Source organism: Podarcis bocagei (genome assembly GCF_964188305.1).
Source record: "Podarcis bocagei genome assembly, chromosome: 1".
Lineage (NCBI taxonomy): Eukaryota > Metazoa > Chordata > Lepidosauria > Squamata > Lacertidae > Podarcis > Podarcis bocagei.
This window is the reverse complement of record NC_138125.1, coordinates 84,194,780-84,216,192: the sequence shown is the minus strand read 5'-3', so window position 1 is coordinate 84,216,192 and position 21,413 is coordinate 84,194,780. Positions and strand designations below refer to the sequence as shown.

General features: G+C 44.0%; 1 protein-coding gene across 4 annotated transcripts in view; it reads left to right on the top strand.

Moving 5' to 3' along the window:
* COL18A1 (collagen type XVIII alpha 1 chain) overlaps positions 1 to 21,413 on the top strand; it is a 147,175-nt gene that overhangs the window by 58,928 nt on the left and 66,834 nt on the right. Inside the window, exon 1 of one of the 4 annotated variants that reach the window (XM_081200456.1) lies at positions 7,302 to 8,959. The exons of 1 other annotated variant lie outside the window; for it this stretch is intronic. In XM_081200456.1, coding sequence (XP_081056582.1) covers positions 7,429 to 8,959 — 1,531 coding nt within the window. In that variant the 5' untranslated portion in view covers positions 7,302 to 7,428. Of the gene's footprint in view, positions 1 to 7,301; positions 8,960 to 21,413 lie in introns of those variants that run through there. 2 more of the 4 variants (XM_081200458.1, XM_081200457.1) reach the window with 2 other exon arrangements.

Here is a 21,413-nt window from a genome sequence, read left to right as displayed (position 1 = left end):
CATTCACCCTTCACCCAGTTCTCCACTCTCACTTAAATGGACCAGAAATATGCATTCATCTCCAGTTACTTCTAAATATACAGAAAAGAAGAAGAAGAGGGGTGGGGTGGATAATAAAGAGCTTGCCATTCAGCCTATTGTCCTTAACACTGTAATAAAATAGACACTGAGAAGTTGAGCTTCCTTATAGCATGGAATTAATTCCATGTGTGATTATTGTACATAAAATGAAAAAACAGCAGAGCCCTGCCCATAGTCTTACAATATAGTATTATAAGTATACACAGCCTTTTCTGTATGTTTAATAATACAATGTAGTGAAAATAAAACATTCTTGCCTGGAATAATGGGGAAAGAGCCATGCTTGAGTAGTCTTAGACGTTTCCAGTCACCTGTGGAATTCTGCATCAGCACATGAAAAAACACAAACAGGTTGACTACTTTTTAAATCAGAAAGCAGTCATGTAAATACATGTATACCTGGATTCTTCAAGCTGTTATCTTCCATGATTACAGGTTTGTACAACAAATGGTAATGTTGCATAAGGTGTCCTTTGTGTGGAACATTAAAAGTTCTTCTTTCACCTTGAACTTTGGAAACACCTCTCTTCTGAGGACTGTGACAAACTTCAAGAAAAAGTGACCATTGGTTGGTCTTCTAAACAGTAGAACTCTGCGTAAAATAACGAAATGATTTTTTCATTTTCATAGAGCTGGTTGAAAAGAGGAAATCTGGGCTAGAAAAAGGGTCAGCTCTGCAGACTCACAATATCTTGAAAACATGCAGTGAGAGGTGGAACCAGATTTTAAAATACATTCGGGAAAATGCTCAGGGAGAAAAGGAAACTTGATGTTAACGATTCTCTGTTAACATTCCCCCAGCCCATTCCCCCACTCCCCAGTCTTCCAAAGCTATTCATGATTGTGGAGAGGAGTTAGAATTAGCTGACTCATGGCAGGGGCATCCCCCTATATAATGGGCATGTTATACACATGAAAAACAGAAGCCACTTTGTTCCAACATACTGTTGAAATCTGAAATGCTAAGTTCCATGTGTAGATGTAGACACGAAATTGCTGTATTCTGCTGGTTGCAAGATAGGTGATGAGGTGTTCGGTGTCGGAGCGAAGGCAAAACTGGAATAAGGGGAAGAGTTTGCCAAAGTGCCGTAAAATTAGATTATTTTGTTGCAAGCCAAAGGACAAGTCTCTCCAAGTTATTTTCTTGCATATAATCTAACTCCAACTTGGAGTTAGTGCTGTAGGGCCATATTCAGGTGTACATATGGTGGCTGCTAAGAGGGCAAAAGAGGACACAGATTTGCTGAGTTATATACGTAAGATGCAAATTTGGAAATAATTACAGTAATTTAAATGAGAGCTGGGGAACCAGGGGCCCTTCAGATGTTGTTGAACTCCAGCTCTATCAGCCCAAGCCATATGACCAATGACCAGGCGTGATGGGAGGTGTAGTTTTTATGTTGTGAACTGCCCTGTCACCTTCAGATGAAGGGCGGCATACAAACAAACAAGCAAGCAAGCAAAGAAGCTCAACAGTACCTGGCGGTCCACAGGTTCCCCATCTCACCCTAGTAGGGAAGATTGTGCCCAGGTAACCTGTGTGTTAGGGACGCAGGTGGTGCTGTGGATTAAACCACAGAGCCTAGGACTTGCCGATCAGAAGGTTGGCGGTTTGAATCCCCGCGACAGGGTGAGCTCCTGTTGCTGGGTCCTGCTCCTGCCAACCTAGCAGTTCGAAAGCACGTCAAAGTGCAAGTAGATAAATAGGTACCGCTCCAGCGGGAAGGTTAACAGCGTTTCCGTGCACTGCTCTGGTTCGCGAGAAGTGGCTTAGTCATGCTGGCCACATGACCCGGAAGCTGTATGCCGGCTCCCTCGGCCAATAAAGCGAGATGAGTGCCACAACCCCAGAGTCAGCCACGACTGGACCTAATGGTCAGGGGCCCCTTTACCTTTACCTTAACCTGTGTGTTTGCTCCATTTACTTTCTGAAGTGTTAACTGTTGATTGACTACTCCAAAGCCCCTGCTAGCTGTCCCTGCATAGGATTCTTTTAAACTTGTCCTGGACCAGGCAGCCTTTTCAAATAGTCATCTAATAGCTCTCAAACAGAGCCCTGGCCTCTGTAAGGTAGTATACATGATCACCCGCAGTAGACATTCCATAAGAACCTATCCCTCTTTCAGACTTTCTTCAACAATTTTGGGCGGGGGGGACAGGACCGAAACGCTCTTTTATCTGTCTCCAGCCTTAGCATTTTTTTTTAATAGGTTCTTTCTTTTTGCCAAGGAACATGCCTTTTGAATATGGACAGCCCAGTTGTCATAATCCTTTAATGAGATTTACAGATAATAGGTTTATTCAATTATGGGGTCAATAACAGATTAAAGGAAATATGACTGGGGTAGAGAACAGTTGTTCCTAGGGGTATGTAAACATTTGTTTTCTTTTATCTTGGAAGGATCTTGTCACGAATAAATTGGAAATCCAGAGTGTTTAGGGTTTTGGCAGGCTCTCCCTCAAATACCCAGACATAGGTGGGATGCTATTATGTTGTTCTGTGAGATACAGGAGATTGCAGAAGTGCCTTCTGACCCTGCACTTACAACGCAGTGGAAAGCTGAGGTAATGAGTGTGAGATTTAATTCTGAGCTACACCCCAAAAGTTCATTGAAAGGTGAAGCTTTGACTTTTCTTTTTAAATTTATTTTATTCCTTGAAAATGTATCATGTAGAAAAACAGCATGAGTTAGTGCCTGCAGCAGAGCTGGAAGTTCCTGGTGGATTTCCACAAATGATTGAAGGAAGGAAAAAACAAGATCTGCATCTAGCATAAATCATGTAAACTATATATGCTTAATATATTTGGGCCACCAAATTTGGAGAAATCCTTGGCGGAGGTATAAGGAATGAAGGAATAAAAATGATAATTTGTGTGCCCGCTTGAGTGCATGCCGTCTGTTGGTGACTTTTGAGTTGCTTCAGTGCAAAAGGAACTTTAGGCTATTCTGCTTCTGCCAAGATTTTGAGCCTGAGCTATCAAACCGTTGGATGAACAATGGAATGTTGACTTACGTTGGATCATTCTGACAGCAGGAAGATGATAATTCAGAAGCAAGCACATCAGAGATCACATCTGCCTAGCAGCACAATCCTGTGTATGTTTACTCAGAAGTATGTCCCAATGAGTTCAGCAAGACTTACTCCCAAGTAAGCCTGCATAGGACTACAGCTGGACATAGCAATCCTAAGTGGGATGGTGCAAAGGGGGGAATAGTTTTCCACTTCCAAAGTCTTACCAGTTTGTGGGCACCATGGTTCTTCCTTTTTGCTCTGGCATTAAAAATTTCTACCCACCTTGAAATGTGAGTGTGTGTTATCCATACCAGTTATGGGCTGTAAAAATTTATGGGTTCTATCCCAGAGTCTCTTGAGAGAATATAGTGCTTTGGATCCAGCATATCCAGTGCTGCCTCTGCCCTGCCCTGCTTCAGGGCCAAATCCTGGCTATGTCCATGGAGCTTTCAGTGACCATACCAGAGGCCTCAGCAGTGCATATTCCCTCCACCCCCCCAAAAAAAAACAGGTGAGCTGCTCTTCATTGGCAGAAAGACACCTCTACGCACTGTAATCCCCTCCAGCAGATGCATCTGAGAGGATTATTCTTTAAATTGTATTAGCTAATTGTATTGTGAAATATGTGCGCTCTAAATAGAAGCACAATTAAATAAACTTTTCATAGGTCTGCAACCAATTGAAAATTCATTTCTACAAAAAAGGGGGAAAAAACATAGCGTGACTGCAAGAGTAAAAATAGTATCAAAACCAAAATTGAAAACTTACATAGAAACACAGATTCAATCTAAATACAAATAGCGGAGTGTATAAATTAAGACCCATCCAGATCATGTTCCATTGTTCTTTCCAAACATAAATATGTGCCTGCCAGCAGAAAGACCCCAGAGACTGGGGTCCTTGAGATGCAGGTTCCAAAAATACAGGTACCACCATGTAAAAGGCCTTGTTCCACTCCTCAGTAGGTACTTCAGTAAACAAGGGACTGCTGACCAAAGATAGATCTTAAGGGATAGGAAGGAGCATATGTGAGATAGCACTTGTAAAAATGCACAGGGCGCAGACCTTTGGGGATGTAAATCAGTACATAGATTTAGTTCTGGAGAACAATGGGAAGCCTATACAGATGAGGAAGAATGGGAGTGATAGAGTCAGGACTGGATTTAGGGGCAAGTGACTCACTTAGCTGCCTGGTGTGCCTGGCATGAGTTGTTTACCAGTCATCCCCTCAATAGCTGAAAGAAGGTTGCACATAGTTAGAATTTGCTTGTAGAGCTACTAACCCTTTGTGCCCCGCATTGTGTTAACATTCACATTTTCTTCTAATTTCACAGGAAAATGTACAGCATTAGTGCCCATTTAGTAGATGGTGTGTGAGAGAGTTATGGTCAGTTATTGTATTCAGACTCATGCATGGAAATCTACACTCGCATGTGACAGGAATAAATCATGTATGCCAAGTGTCCATCAAAGTCATGAAATGACTACAAATGTAATAAAAAAACTGGTTAATCACCTGACTTTTGAATATGCTCTTTCATTAAATGTGATTATCTGGAATATTCCCTATTCTAATAAAACTCCAAGCTTCAGAAATAATGCTATTGCTTCATGTTTTTGTAAACTGCTTTGAGGTTTTTCTGTACAATCAAGCGGTATATAAATTTTATGCAATAAATAAATGATAAATAAAAAGTGGGTGCCCAAATGTATTTTTCGGCTAAAAATAGGTCTCTGGTCTGAAAAGGTTGAGGACTATTGTGGACTGAACCAGGAGCATGTAGCAAAACATGCAGTAGTACTGCAGGGAAAAAATAGTCTATTTCTGATGATCAAGTTATGTTAATCTGATGTTAATATCAGCTATTTTGTTCAGGGGAGGCTCCCAATGGAATGTATCTGGTAGCATTGGTTATTCTATTCTGCAGGAAGATTTCACTTCCCATCTTTTCAACCCGAGGGTAATAACTTGTGGGGACACATACAGATTATGACGCTGAGCTGGAGTGAACTTGTGCAAATCTGTGCTTTGGGTGAATTTAGAAGAACCCCACACTACATCTGCCAGGGACTGGATTGGGCAGGGCATGTTATGCTTAGACATGTTGCTCACAATCCCAGCTTTGCTTGTTAAAAAAAATGCCATAGGCTTTCCCACTTATTTTCTACTTGGAGACTTTGAATTTGATTGCGTTGGAAAGGTTAAATGAAATAAAATGAGGTCCCACCTCCATCACCATAACTTGCTGCTAGGCACCCAGTGTTGCCAGTTGTGATGAAAAGGCAAGATGTGAGACCTTTTTGTTGCTGTTGACTCTATAGATGTCAGCACCAGCTGCTTGCTAATCCAAAGGTTCATGGGCAGGATGTGCCCAGACACTGGCCCAAGACTTGCACAGCCCCTCCTTATTCAGTTGGGATTGAGAGATAGAGTTGCGTGTCATCTGCAAACTGATGACACTGCATCCAAGTCCCCAGATGGCACCTCCTACCAGTTTCATATAGATACGGTGACCCAAAGGCATGAACCCAATGATTCAGAAGTCTTCCAATGCTACTCTCTAGCTGTTCTGGAAGCTACCAGCATGAGTTTGACTAAACTGTGGGAGGCAGTGGAAGACAGAAGTGCCTGGCGTGCTCTGGTCCATGGGGTCACGAAGAGTCGGACACGAATAAACGATTAAACAACAACAAAGCTGTTGTCCCCTAGGCAGAAGTGCTGCTACTGTAACACAGGCCTCCCTTTCCCCACCTCACAGAGCTGCTCCAGGATACAGTGGTGCCCCGCAAGACGAATGCCTCGCAAGACGAAAAACTCGCTAGACGAAAGGGTTTTTCGGTTTTGCGTTGCTTCGCTAGACGAATTTCCCTATGGGCTTGCTTCGCAAGACGAAAATGTCTTGCGCCTTTTTCTTAAAGCCGCTTGAAGAAGCACAGTTGTGACGGACTGTGCTTCGCAAGACGAAAAACATCGCAAGACGAAAAGACTCGCGGAACAAATTATTTTCGTCTTGCGAGGCACCACTGTACCATGGTCAGTGATATCAAACACTGCTAAGAAGTCAAGCAGAATCAACAGGTAGCACTCCCTACGCCTCTCTCCAAATAAAGGTCATATTGTAAGGCTGACTGGGGCTGTTTCAGAGCTGTTTGCAACAAGATTGAAATGGGTCTAGATAACCTGCTTCATCTAGACATGCCTTAGTTGGCTAGCCACCACACTTTCTGCCACCTTGCCCAAGGAAGGAATATTTGTGACTGGGCCGTAGTTACCTGAGACCTCAGGGTGCAGGATGATCCTCTTAGGAGTGGGTGCATAGCCTCTTTTTGTTCAGTGTGGTGGGCACCACCCTTTCCATAAGAGGCATTAACTGGATCCAGCTGTGAGATCTTAAAAGATGCAATGAACAGTGTTCAAGAGAGCATATGGAAGGCTTAACTCACACCCTGATTTGGTGTGTGTGTGAATACCTAATACATATTCTGTTGCCAGTGATGATGTGTATGGGGAGGGAAGTCCCTGATTTGTAGATAGCCCATTTCCTCCCCCCACCCCGGTCACAGTAACTATGGATATGATTAAGCCAAATACAAACACCTTTTTAGTCATGCTTATTTGAATGGCAGAGTTATAAGCAAGTATTAACTCTCCTGTTAAATGAATTGGGTTCAAAACTGCTTAACTTTAGCTGCTGACGTTAACAGTTTAACTAGACAGGAATCCTTCCCCTTGTGTGACTGGAGCATATCTACTCCCCTGCAAGTTTCCTGCTATGTTCCTCCTCCTTTAGAAATGATATCTTTAAAGAAGAGATATCAGTGCACTCTCAGTGCTGATGTTAATTATTTCAAGTCAAGGAAATTAACTGTAATCAGCCAGGAAGGGAAAAGATCTGCTGCCTCCTTTTAGTATCAGTTCGGGGCAGGGAGGAGTTTAACGTGCCCAAATACTTTTGTGAGCTTCAGGGGGAAAACAGGAAAAATGCTTACATGGTGAAGCAATCGAGCAGAATTGCTGGCTTCCAGGTATGCCTTTTTGTGTGTGCTTTTGCATCGGATAGAAACAAATGCATCTTCAAGTATGCTTGTGGCTCGAACACTCTTGCCTTTGAGAGCCTTGCCGGCTGTGCTGTAGTTAGTTTTTGATTTAATGGGAAGCAGGCTGCTGGAGGGGAGGGCTCTGTTAACCACGCCTCCACTAGTTTTATATCTACTTGGAAGAGAGCGGCATGCTTCCTCACCCCGGAGCTCCAGAGGACACAGATCAATGTGAATTCTTCCATTCACCACCCACTGCAGCGCAGCACATCTCCCCCTCCAAGCAACATTTTAATGGCTCGAGCTGAGCTCAGCATTCGGCTTCTGCTGTTGCTGACCTGTTGCTTATCCAATGCACAGGGCTGGAGTTGGCTGTGGGGGGGTTCGAAGGAAGAAACCCTCCCACCCACAGAAGCTGCTGGTACTACTGAGGAGCAGACGGCACAGCAACTTGCCACGCCTGCGGCTGCCACCCTGAACACCCCCCTGGAAAGCACTACCCAGCAGAAGGGAAGAGTGTGGACTATATTCACCCTGAAGAGGCCGGACTTGACTGCAGCCACAACGATCCCTACAGCTACATCATCTTCTGAGCTGGAAAGCAGAGAAGGAAATATTGCAGGGGTAGGGGCTGAAATATTAAACGTTGCTGAGGGAATCAGAAATTTGGTTCAGCTCTGGGACGAGAAGACAACCACAGGGACGGAGAGGACCGAGGCACCTGCAACAGCTGATCTTCTGACAGCAGCTCCCACCCCTGTGACGGAGGCAGTGAGCATCCAGAATGCTACTGCCAACTCTACCAGCAACGTGCAGACCTCCCTGGAAGCTGGGCAGCCAGAGCTGGTTGTCTCAGTGACGACAAAGCCTTATGTTCCCTGGAACAAGACTAAAGTCCTCTTAAAGAAGCCTGAGATTCCACCCCCAGGTAGTGCTCCTTTCTCATTTTCACCAGATGGTCATGCTGGTGGCACCAGGTTGGCTTTTCAAGAATCCACAGATGCGGGGCAAGGAAGTGCCACCACCCCAGGAACAAGGGCACCCTGGGGAGCTTTCGCAGAAAAACAAGGAATTTTGTCCAGTGCAAATGCTTTGGGATTGCAGGAGCTTCAGGCTAATAGCAGCCACATGCATGCTGGAATTCCATCCAAGGTGGTGGGTGCTTTAGACAACCGGCTATTCAATTATGTTGCAGATCCAGACAAATCAGTCTCTAATGGCAATAGAACCCATCTCAGCCTTAAAAGCCACCCCTTCCTTAAGCATTCTGGGATAGCCGTAGCTGATGCACATAAGAACCGCTCTAGTGATTCTGTTTCTAATTCGAATGCAATTAATGTTATGGATTTCCCCCCTGCCAATAACTCTGACTCTCCTGAGTTTCTACTAACCTACACTATGCAACATTTTAGCAATAGTAGCACAGGGCTTTCTTCCTTCTTTCCTGGATTGACTCCAACAGCTGGCCACTGCTTGCCCTTACCGACCAATCTGTCATATTGCAACAACCTGGGCATGAAGCGTTTCCGAGTGCCGAATTATTTGCATCATGGCAGTGAGGAGGAAATTCGGGCTGCTTTGCATGAGTGGGAGGGGCTTCTTAAAACTCGGTGTCACCACTACTTGGAGTGGTTTTTCTGCTTGCTGCTGGTACCTGGGTGTAGTGCTTCTCTTCCAATAACACCTCCACCATGCCGGGGATTTTGTGAGGCCCTGAAAGATCTGTGTTGGATTCATTTGAAAGAGGGGCATCTTCCGATATCATGTGACTCTCTCCCAGCGGAGGATGGTGTATATTCATGTGTGTTTGTTAATGTTTCAGCAGGTAATGTGGCAGGGGCAATAATATCTCTTACCAACTCTTTCTCCCTCTCTCTCTACAACCAGGTAAGCTAATTCTGTGATGGATTCTGGTATTACAAACAACCACTTTGCAACTTTATAACACAAATCACGCTTTTCCATCTTTCAGGAAAGGGCATGAAGGAGGTGTCTATTTCTCTTTCACTGACAAGAAGGATGATCGTCCTGGTGCTGAGCATTGTCCTGAGCCATACATTATAGTATTAGCTGCCAATCTGTGGAATGGATGCCACTAGTGGCAAAGGGAAAGTGGGAAGGGAAGGTATTGTGGAACTCTGTGAAAGAGCAGGAGAGCCCATGGACTTGGCTGTAGCCCATGTATTTACATTGTAGACTACAGGGAAAGCCACCACCAACACACCGGAGGCTACATATGTACTGAATGTAGGGTAGAGATACGTATACGGTGGTCTTGACTTGTGACAAACTTGTCCAAATTGTTGGCACCATTGCTTTCGATCAGCCTTCCTCACCCTGGTGTCCTCCGGATGTTTTGGACAGCCCCAGCCAGTATGCCCAATGGTCAAGGATGACAGCAGTTGTAGACTAAAACAACTGGAAAGGACCAGGTTGCGGGTGGCTGCTTAAGATTCTAATCCTTTTAACATTTGGGAAACTTGAACACTACAGTGAGAAATTAATGGGAACTGGGTGAGAGATAAGTTGATTGAGGGCATAATTGTCACCTTAATAGTGTGTGTGTGTGTGTGTGTGTGTGTGTGTGGAGAGAGAGAGAGAGAGAGAGAGAGAGAGAGAGAGAGAGAGATTTTCACTCATCTGAAATGAATGAAATCAGTGGGCTGTAATTAATAAAAGTTTCTTTGGTTGCTTCATTTAACAAAAATCTTTCAAGTGAAGCCCATTCATATTTTAAGAATGCATGTAATCCTACAGTGACATATGTGGTGATTAATAACATCTATTGGTGCTTAAAAATGCATGGGAGTAGGAATATGATAGGAAACTCTTACGAGTCAAATACCTAATTATTAGTGTTGTGTCCTGTATTGTATCCTAAGTGATCTAAATTTTTAGTGTGACTTGGAGAGAAATACAACTTAGGTTATCTCCCCCACATCTTCATATCCAGCACATTTACATTTTAAGCTATGCAATGTAATGCCCTTTTACCAGGTCCTTTATCTCTTAAAAGCTTGTTCTTTGCCTAACTACCTGGCACTGGGCGTTTCCACATTTCCCATATCTTGGAATTCCCCATTCTCTCTGCCGTGTGCCCTAACTGTAGCATTCTAGAAAGCAAGTTCCTACAAGACATGAATATTTCTCAGTGCCTCTGTGATAGTTCAGATTTCTGCTGGCAGAGAGTTATCCACTCAGTCTCAGAATTTTAGAACTTGGGGGTCATCCAGTGAAATTGCTTGGCAGTAGATTCAGGACAGAAAAAAGAAATACTTTTGGCAACATGTAATTAATCCAGGATATGGAATATATTGCTGCAGGATGTTATGATAGCTGTTGGCATCAATGCCTCTTTATTTAGCAGATTCATATCTTTTTATTAGGTCTATCATACATGAATCTATCTATCAATGGCTGTTGGCCACAATAGTTAAGAAGAATGAAATCCCTTGTGTTCCAACTGGTACAAGCGTTTTTGATCCAGCAGTGATCTGCAGCACACCTTGAAAATCAACTTCAGAGCATACGTGACAACTCTCTGAGGCCCTGGGTGCCTGAGCACCCACAAAATTCCCCATGAAAGGACACCCACAAATTTCAGTGTCAGAGCCATGCAAGCTGCATGGCACCCACTGCCCCAGGCACCCACAGTCACAGAGCCAAGTTGGCGCTCCTGCTTCAGAGGGTTAGGGGACCCTCTAGTGCAGAGTGAAAGATGGCATGGGGGGGCTGCAGAGGGAGGGGGGAATAAGCAAAAACCACCCCCTCCATTAGCAGATGCCTCCACTGGATCAAATGCCATTCCATGTGCTCAAAGGTCTCAGCTGGGTTGCACCCTCTCTGGCTGCATACACACGCTTTACCTTTGAAGCACATTTCTTTCAAAGAATTCTGGGCACTGTAGTTTGTTAAGGGTTGTAGGGAATTGCAACGCTGTAAGCAGTGAACTACAGTGCCCAGAATTCTTTGAAAGAAAGAAATGTGCTTTGAATGTGCTTTAAAGGTATAGTGTGTACACTACCTAAATCTCTGGCTGGATATAGGGTATCCAACCTATATAAATTGAGCAAATTTGCTTCTGTATCTTCTGAGGATTGACAAGAAGCAGTTTATTTATTCTTATTATTATTAGTAGTAGTAGTAATAGTAGTTGGAGTAGTAATTACGCTTATATCCTAATCTTACTTTTCAACATCAGAACTTAGGTTTCCCAGTCCGCCTCCCATCCAGCACTGACCAGGTGCAAGTTTTCTTAACTTCATTCAAAATGTTGCATCCTATAGCCTTTAACCCACAATGAAGGCATTTAGCATCCAAGGTACGACTGTATGTGTATGAGAAGCACATTCACAAGCCACATGGTCCTAGGCTGTTAAATCCCTGGGAAGCAATGTGGGGCAGCCTGGAAGAGGAATGGAGAATGGATTTGCAAGCACATACCATAGCTTTTTTGTTGTTGAAATGGTTTAGACTAGGATTCACACCACATTGATAGGTGTGTTCATAGTGGGAGTAATTAATCCTCTTGTATGTTTCACTGTTCCTTGGACCATTAAAGATGAAAAGGTTATCTTGTTTTTTGCAAAGAACACACAGGCCAGTTTTCATTTAATTTAGTAGCCATTACATCTAGCTTAGCTGTATCATACATTCCTTCTGTTTTGGCTAAATCACTTTTATGTGGGTCAGATATGAAGACTGCCAAATGAGAGTGAATCCACCCTTTCTGTTTTTGACTGCCTTGTTTGTGGTTCATCCGATATTAACTTCAACATATTGGTTCCCTTTATGGGTTTGCTATGATGATATGCAAGCAACCCAGATTCATGACCCAGTTGGACTGAAGGACTTGAATTGAGTTGGCATCCATAATGTAAACAAGGATAAATTATTTCCAAGCACTTGAGCTTAGTAGGGTTGTAGGATTCAGAGCTGTCTCTTATAGGTATGTATACAAGGAGCCTAAAATAAGATATGGATACCCTCTACCATCTAAAGTAGCCCATTGTTTGTTAAGGTTAGACAAGCAGTTTTGGTGTTGTTCCAGACACACACCAAAAGGGAGGCAGCCAAAATTACAGTTCATCAAGCTAGATCTTCACTATTTTTAAAAGCTAGGTCTTCACTATTTGCCTGACACAGTATAGTGATGAGGGCTAATGGGCCTTGCTTGGATAGGATAGGTGCTACAACAGAAAAGGCCCTTAAAGGACTAATTTTGGCATAACGTTTGCTGGTTTTACAGATGGGAACTGAATGTAGAGAATATTATCTGTACAAGGACACGCTATACAATACAGAAACTAGGGGGTAAAATAAATTACCGTATTTTTCGCTCTATAACACGCACCCAACCATAACACGCACATAGTTTTTAGAGGAGGAAAACAAGAACAAAAAAATTCTAAACGAAACAGTGGATGTATGATTTTTGTGGTTCATGCTGTGGCCACAGACATGTGATCTGACAGTGAGTTTGGAGTAGCCCAATGCAAAAATCCTGAGGATCCATGTGGATCCGTGCTTTGTAACCACGTTTTAAGTGGGGAGGGAAGGGAAAGCACTCAAGGGACAAGGAGAAGGATGCTGCTAATAATGCAGAAGAGGGGTTTAAGGGGAGAAGAAGCATGCGTGGGGTGGGTGGAGAAGGATGCTGCTAATAATGAAGAAGAGGGGTATAAGGGGAGAAGAAGCATGCGTGGGGTGGGTGGAGAAGGATGCTGCTAATAATGCAGAAGAGGGGTTTAAGGGGAGAAGAAGCATGCGTGGGGTGGGTGGAGAAGGATGCTGCTAATAATGAAGAAGAGGGGTATAAGGGGAGAAGGCTCCTCTCCTCTCCCGCTTTGCTCCTTTAAAGAAGCAGGCTCTTTGTCCCTCTCTCCTCCCCACTCAGCAGCTCTTCTCCCGCTTTGCTGTTTCAAAGCGAGCCACGGAGGAGGGAAGGAAGGGGAAGCATGGATCCTCTGCTCACGACTGCAGTAGATCCCTCCCCCCGCCACCCGTAGGCATTCCCTCCATAACACGCACAGACATTCTAGGAGGAAAAAAGTGAGTGTTATGGTGCAAAAAATACGGTACATTTATGGGTACAGTTGATCTTAAAATCAGATCTCACATACTTCTAAGTCTAGAATGTATAAAACGTTGCCTTGGGGCCAGTTGTGATATGGGAGCATATCTGTAGCTATATATCTTTATCTCCTGTGCCTATCAAGAATCTTGAAATAGCTCCCAGAATTCACAAATCTTCTTTTGAAAATAGATAGGATTTGCTTACTAGTTCTCACATTATGTCTGCAGTTATTTGACTTGTGAAAACACTCCAGAGTATTTTTTGGAAATAATATGTACACCTGCTCACTTTCTTTACTGTAATATTTCTTCTTTAATTTGAGTGTTAACTGGAAGAGTTAAGATTGCTTGGCTTTCCACCCAGTCATGCTCTTCCTTCAGACAGGCAGCAGGAGGTTCCTTATCATTAATTCTTACAGATCTTGCATTGCAGGGCCAGAAAAAGCTCCACACAGCATTATTGAGTGTTTTGATGCTGAACTTCCTTTTTAGGGAAAGCCTCCATACAAAAACATCCACAGAATAAGGTAATATTCCTTAATTCTTGGTGGGATTTATAAAGGCAGCTGTCTGCATGAATGCATTGGGATAGAAATCTTCACTGTCTCTTCTGAAACAAATCCATTTTATTCCAAGTCATCTTCAATGAACTTCTTGAGATCTGGCATCAGCACCTGGCATACTTGGGCAATTGCAAGGGGCCATGCAGCGCCCACTAGGACTGCCTGCTTGCTTGCCCTGCTGTTCTGTGAACCCTCTAGTGATGGCGCTGCTGCCAGCCTCCCCCTTGAGGCTTCATAAGGAGGAGGAGGAGGAGCCTGGCAGCTGCTCCACCTCTTTGCCTCCTGTGCTTGCTTGCTGGTGGGCTTACCTGGCAGCAGCAGTGTACAGTAATTGTTCACAGAACAGCAGCTCGACTCCCAGCCCTTTCCGGTGTCACCACTAGAAAAGGCTTCAAGCATGTGTAAAGGGAAAGGGGAATCTGAAGGGCTTGGGGATGAGTGGCCACCTGTGAGTGTGAGGTTGGCAGCTGCAACAGTACTGTTGCTTTGAGGGCTCAGGTTGTGGTAAGCTCTTGGGGAGTGGGTCTGCACTGAAGTGTGCCCCCTAAGGGCAGCTTGTTCAAGGCCCACCAAAATCTGGCACTGAATTCCTTTCCTTGATTCATTGATTCACACAAGCCAAGGATGTTACAAGAAAGAGCATGTTTTTTCTTACAGCGGGAGCCTCTTTCTTAGACATCAGTTGAGCCCAAGATAACTTGAGATTGAACCGTTGTACTAAAATATTTAAAATGGCACTTTTATCTACTGAGAGCATGCAGAGCAGAAGCGTCTCGGTATGAGTAACATTCACAATGGTGCTTCAGATGTGCTTTGTTTCAGCACTCTGGATAATTGTTCTGCACACACCCAGCACAACTATTGTCTTTGTGCCACTTTCGGGCATATGTTCCTGTCCAGGGATTCGGCTGCCCACGCATCTGCCATGTGGGGAGGAAGGTGTTCTTCAGTGTGGTTTCCAATTAGAGTGATGGCTCTTTTTCTTCCATCACAAGATGGAATCTTCATGCATAAAACCCTTTATTTTTTGTTATCTTAGTATTGCTGGCCTTTCTAGAACCCTGATGGATGCTCTGATCTCATAGAAGGATATCTAGTTAATTAGATGGGAAATGCACATCTTCACAATAAAATTTATGTTCAAGGAGCCTTTTCCCTTGAGGATCCACGAATACGCCTCCCTATTTTCAGTGCTTTATTCTGCAGGTGCATATGGGTGGTTCCTGCCATAAGTACTGGTTGCGAAAAGATCACAGAAAACACACAGGTCCCAAATGTTGATAGAACAACTTAGAGGGGTGTCTGGCTGGTTCCTGACTCCTTAGGACCTCAGGCTTTAAACCGTGGGATTGAATTCTTCCTTCTCTTCCTGTCTGAATTCCTTCTAAGTTAGAAGACCTGCCCACTCCTACTTTCCCTTTCTGGCTTAACTGCCCCTCAAGCTCCTTCTCCATCGACTTTCAAAGTTGGGATCCACTGGTGGGATACTGCAGCAGTGCTTTTTCTAGCTGAAGGAAGGAGCACACACAGGGTTACTGTAGTTGCCTTGGCTACTGCCTCTCTTGGCTTTCACGAGAGAGCATGCATAGCCTTGTGTGCAAGGAACCCAGTGGAGATGTCTTAGCTGCCTCGCATTTTAAAGAGCCAAGTGAGGCATTTGGGACTGTACTGTGGGCTTTTTCCCAGCTTTCAGTGATGAGTTAGTCACTCACTGTTTCCTTTTTAGGGATCTCAGGGTCCTTCATTGGAGTTGCATTTCCCTGGCCTCTAAACAATGCAATCGAAACTGCTATAAGGTGGGGGAAGCAGGTTTGGATTGGGTGGAGATGTTCCTCTATTTAACCCTGCTGGGCTTTGTTGGACTCTGCCTGCAGAGTGATACCAGCACCACGCCGCTGGTACGGAGCTTCCTGCTTTGCTTGCCAAGTGCTGCCGGGGGGATCCTCGCCAGCAACAGCTCACAGAAAGCCCTGAAATGTGCCATTCCTGGAACAGGATGGAGGAATGGCTGAGCTGCCCTGGGATCCACTGGATCCCAAGCCAAACCCACTGTTGTCACAAGAAAACATCAGGTCTGATCCATGCCTGAGCACTGTACCAGCTCCAGGCTGGCGCAGTGTTTTGCCCATCCCTGTCTTCCACCTTGCCCAGCATGAGCAATAGGACTGCGGATCCCATTAAGCAGAACTCATTCCCAGCCATGATTTCGATTGCCTTTTGAACTCCCAGGAGAAGGTGCCATAAGAATGTTTTGCGTCCACTCTGGTTCTGTACCTCATTGGCTATTACTTCACCCTGTTTGACTCTGGTAGATTCAGATGTTTCCAAATGTTTATGTTTGCTGTGGATCAATTTCTTCCAAAGGTTGCTGGTTAGGGTTAAAATGTACTTTGTAAGGTTGGGTTCATTTCAGTACATTGAAATACCATGTTTTGTTCTATGCTACACTTGATGATGATGTGGTGGGGCAGGAGGACAGGAGGAGGTTTTCGTCAGTGCACTTATCGGAAAGCAAAGAGGGCTGGTTCCTTCCTCCCTTTCCTCTTTGTGAGTGCTTACGTAGCAGCGGTACCAAGGATGGCCACTTATGTAATGCTCAAAAAGAGGGCAAAAAGGACACTCATTTGCATGCACTAATTTTCACGTGCTAATTTATGTGTATGCGCACACATTTAGAAACAATTACTATAACTGAAGTAGAAATACAATGCTTCTCACTGTAGTGGGGAACACGGAGGGCTTGTCCACACTTCTGCTTGTCCCATGCCCAGAAAGCACAGGTCTGAGCGACTTTTCATTTGTCCCACTGCCTGGGAAAGCCGACTGATTGTGAGCTAATTTTTGTTTTCTGTGCATGTGTGTTCTGCATTAACTTAAGCATCAAACTCCACTATTTTTGTGTATGCTCAGATGCTGATTGCTGTAACCCTTTTACCTCCTAAAGGAAAATTTTCACACATTTACATGCACTTGGATTGGTTTTACTTTAACCCTTTGGACAGTGTTCATAGTTATCCAGGCGCCAGGCACATATTGTGATTGAAGTATCAGTGTGAGTGGGCGGGGCTTGGGGGAAATGGCCTCAGAGGCCAAATTAAGATCCCAGCAGGCCTGCTTAGACTTTTGGGCTAGAAGTCAATATTTACACGTGAGTGGTGACAATCCTGGAGAAAATATGGATGTCAGCCACCCATTACTTATTTGATATACATTAGTGAATGATGACTGCCCCATTTGGCATACTGCATGTATTTGCTGATGTATATTTCTCCACATTCACAAAATTCAACTGGCATTAGCTTGTGAAAACTAATATTCATCACATTTCAAACACTTGCAAGTGTCAATCACTTACTCGGGTTAATACCAGGTTGCTGTGGAAACAGAGAAACATGGTGGAAACACAACTATCCCACCATCCCAGTATGTGCTGATAGTTAAAATCATAATCTTAAAATTGGAAAATTAAGTACAGAGTTCCCCAAGAGCTCTAGAATTTTCCAGGAGTTGACTCTGGCTGTATATCGTATTGACCCGAATATAAGCCGTTCCTGCAAATAAGCCGCACCTTTAAAATTCAAGGGGGGGAAAGAAAAAAAGAAAATACTCAAATATAAGTTTCTCCCTTAAAATTCTGCAGGCACTCACAACCATAAATGGCAAATGTAGAAGAAAATCCTGCAGCCATATCGTAGAAGCCAATTTTCGTAAGGTCGTGAATTTAAGCCGCACTTTAACTTTTCACGGTTGGAATTTGGGGAAAAAGTGTGGCTTATATTCAGGCCAATATGGTACATGTTAGCAGTTTGCCGCCACTGTGTATCAAATATGCTTTTTATGTTCCTGTACACACTAGAAAGGACTTGGGGATGTCTTCACACGATACATATTACCTGATTTGTTTCCCCATGCTGAACGTAGCTGTCATCTGCACATGCTCAATGGCTGTCCTAAAAGTACACACCTCACCTTAATCAACAGTTATGGTTTCAAAGTGGATGGAAGCTGGATTGAGGGAAAACACATCAAATCACAGTATTTCTCAAGAAACAACAGGAAACATATGGACTGTGACTAGCGTCATGTGTACTCAGCTTTTAACACCAGTGGTAGGAGTGCACTGAAGGCAGAGTAAGTGGTAATGTGCTCATAACCACAAAATCCATATTTGAGGCTTCACCCTCAAAGAACATCCGTTTTATGCAATTCTTTCTATTGCTATAAGGTAAAGGTAAAGGGACCCCTGACCATTAGGTCCAGTCGTGACCGACTCTGGGGTTGTGGTGCTCATCTCGCTTTATTGGCCGAGGGGAGGGAGCCGGCGTACAGCTTCCGGGTCATGTGGCCAGCATGACTAAGCTGCTTCTGGCGAACCAGAGCAGTGCACTGAAATGCTGTTTACCTTCTCACCAGAGTGGTACCTATTTATCTACTTGCACTTTTGACGTGCTTTCGAACTGCTAGGTTGGCAGGAGCAGGGACCGAGCAACGGGAGCTCACCCCGTCACAGGGCTTCAAACCGCCAACCTTCTGATCGGCAAGTCCTAGGCTCTGTGGTTTAACCCACAGTGCCACCCACATCCCCTTTCTATTGCTGTAAGTATGGACAAAAGAGGATTTTTTAAAAAGGAAAAAACCCACAAATGTTTGTCCACCCCTTACAGGAGTATGGATAGGAGTTTAAGCAACTTCATAATTTGAAACATCTGGCATACACCCTCTCTCCTTTAATGGCACCAGTTCAGGGCAAACATTTGCATCATGTCCCAAACTTGCTGGCATTCATGCCTTGTAATTTTTACAGCTGTCAAGAGGATATAATAGAATACAGTATTGTAGTCAGCAATCCTAGGGGGGGGGGAAATCTCTTTGGTCGGGTCTGGACATGAATCCAATTGGTGCAGTTGTTTCGTACAGTGCTGTGTGCTTGGCTGATGAACCCAGTGTTCCCATTCTTATCTCCTCCCTCCACCACATGTGCACACATGGCACCATGGGTACCTGCTATATTTTTTCCAGGGAAGGGGGGAAAGTATAGATCGGTACCTAGCATCTGGGAACAGGGCAGCCTTTTCTGGTGGATTTTGTAACTGAGCAGTGGCAACACCTGGTACACCAGGAATTGGGTATCCTGAAAAACTTGTATCCCAGGTCAACCCTTCCATTGTTTCTCTGTGAGGGTAGACCTGCCATCCATCTGCAGCTAGACCTGGCATCCCAACAGCATCCTACCACAGTTGAAAACTCAATCCTTTCTCTGGCTCCATCTACTTCCTCTAGCCCTTAATGAATGACATTACTGCTACAGTCAACTTCATAGCTCTCCCTGAATTTCCCTGAGAAAAAACCAGTGCCCCAGGTTAACAATACAGGGTTCTAGTGCACCAACTTGTCCTCCTCCCTCCTAGAAAAATGGGTATAACATTGGGTTGCTTTGCAGGACTGGCATAATCCACACTGTCTCAGACACAGCCCTTTCCCCTGCAATCTTGATGTAATAGCGATTAATTTTATCACTATTATTTATATCGATAGTGATATTGATTGATGGTATTGGTAAGATTTTGTTATCGTTTTACTGTTGGGGGAGTAACATTTTTCTGGTGTGAAATATGACGCGAATTACAAAAATCGTGAACTCCTGGCTTTGGTGCTGCTTTTGGGTAGACATGCTACTGTCCAATTAAAGCTATGCTACAATCCTGGATGCCTAAAGGGTTCTCTTTGCGGGGCATCAGTATTATTATTTTTTGCTTTGGATCTCAGGTTCTACAAGGGAAAATCTTGCTCCCACACTTGTTTTTGAACGAAAACTGGGAATCTGGAAATTGTTGCTCATCCAGGAGAGGGGACTACCCTGGTACCCATTTGCAGATGTCCATGAACATAATCTAAGAAATTAAGGAATTACACTTTACACCATCTGTTTGATTGCTAATCTTGTAAAAACCAAAACACCCCCCCAGCAGCAGCAACAAAAGTGTCCCTATAGCTACAGCGAAGGCCTATCATACAGTGTCTTTACACATCTTTGTAAGTGTGTGTATTGATGATGGAACCACCTTAATCTCCATTATAATGATTAATTGAACAGAATGCTCTTAGATAGGTATATGAAGTGAGAGGCTTGCTTCTTTATGGCTGCCAGTTTATCCTAGGATAAACTTGAATTTCATGTGAAAACCTCACATTGTAAACTTCATGTAAGTGTTCTAGATGGAACTGTTTTAAGGGAAGCTGACACATAAGTTGCATTGAACTGCGTGCGTTCCAAGGAAACTCCCTGTTCATTTTTTGGCTTTCCCTTCTTCACAGGATTTTCTTATAAGACTTAATTGCATTGGACGGGGTGGGAAGGACAGGGGGAGAAAGTAGGGAGTGGGTTTTGAAGGGCAGGGTGGGGAGGGAGTGCCTTTAGGACGGCCCTGTGCTCTTTTGACTCAAGGAATAGCACAGCTGCTTAAGGTTTTCTCGAAGCTCTGCTTTCTGGGAACCTGAATTTCTAAGTCTTTCTTGCTCTTGGCTTCAGGGCTGTGAAGCAGAGCTGGAAGCAATGATTTGTATTACAAAGGTATAGAAGCATTTCTTTAAAAACCGAGAAACAAACTGTTCAATATGCTCTTGTTCAATCCATTCTTTTTTTGGAGTATTCCCAAGACTACGGTAATTATAACACAGCTTTATCACATTATCAGCATATTAACATTTGGAGAGATTTCTGTAGTAGTGCCTGGTATAGATTTCTCTCTAGATATGTTTACCTGGTACCACGTGCTGGGGGAAGCCTCTCCCCTTAATGGCATTGAGGATCCTTATATAGTTTCTGGAAACCACGGGAGGAGAGAACGCTCTTGTACGCAGGTTCTTTTTCTGGGTTTTTCACAGGCATCCGGTTAGCCACTGTAAGAACAGGATGCTGGCCCAGATGAGCCTATGGCCTGATCCAGCAAACTCTTTTTACCTTCTTATGCTTTTATCACTTGTTTTAACTGCTGCCTAATCAGCTTTGTTTGCTTTTTTGATGTCTTTTAATTCTGATATTTATTGTGTTGTGGTGCTATTGCTTCATAAACTGCATTTTGATGTTAAATGACTAATTAATTAATTAATTGAAATTTCTATTCCGCCCTTCATTTAGGGGTCACAGGGCGGTTTACATTATAAAAACACGAAGTTGTATACTGTAATAATGAACAAAAACAATAACACCCACCCACACACACCCAGACACACCCACACACCCCAGTTTAAAAGGAAAGAAGAATGTTTTTGCCTGGCACCTAAAGTTATGTTATGAAGGCGCCAGGCGAGCCTCCCTGGGGAGAGCGTTCCACAAGCAGGAAGCCACTGCACAAAAGGCCCTTTCTTGTGCTGCCGCCCTCTGGACCTTCTGCAGGTTCTGGGTCAGTTCATATGGGGAGAGGCAGTCCTTGAGGTATTGTGATCCTAAGCCACTTATAGGTCAAAAGCAGAACTTTGAATGTGGCCTGGAAACTAACTGGCAGACAGTGTAGTCGAACCAGGATTGGTGTTATATGCTCAAACCATCTTGTGCTGGTGAGCCAGCTGGGTGCTGAATTCTGAACCATCTGAAGTTTCTGAACCGTCTTCAGAGGCAGTCCCAAGTATAACACATTGCAG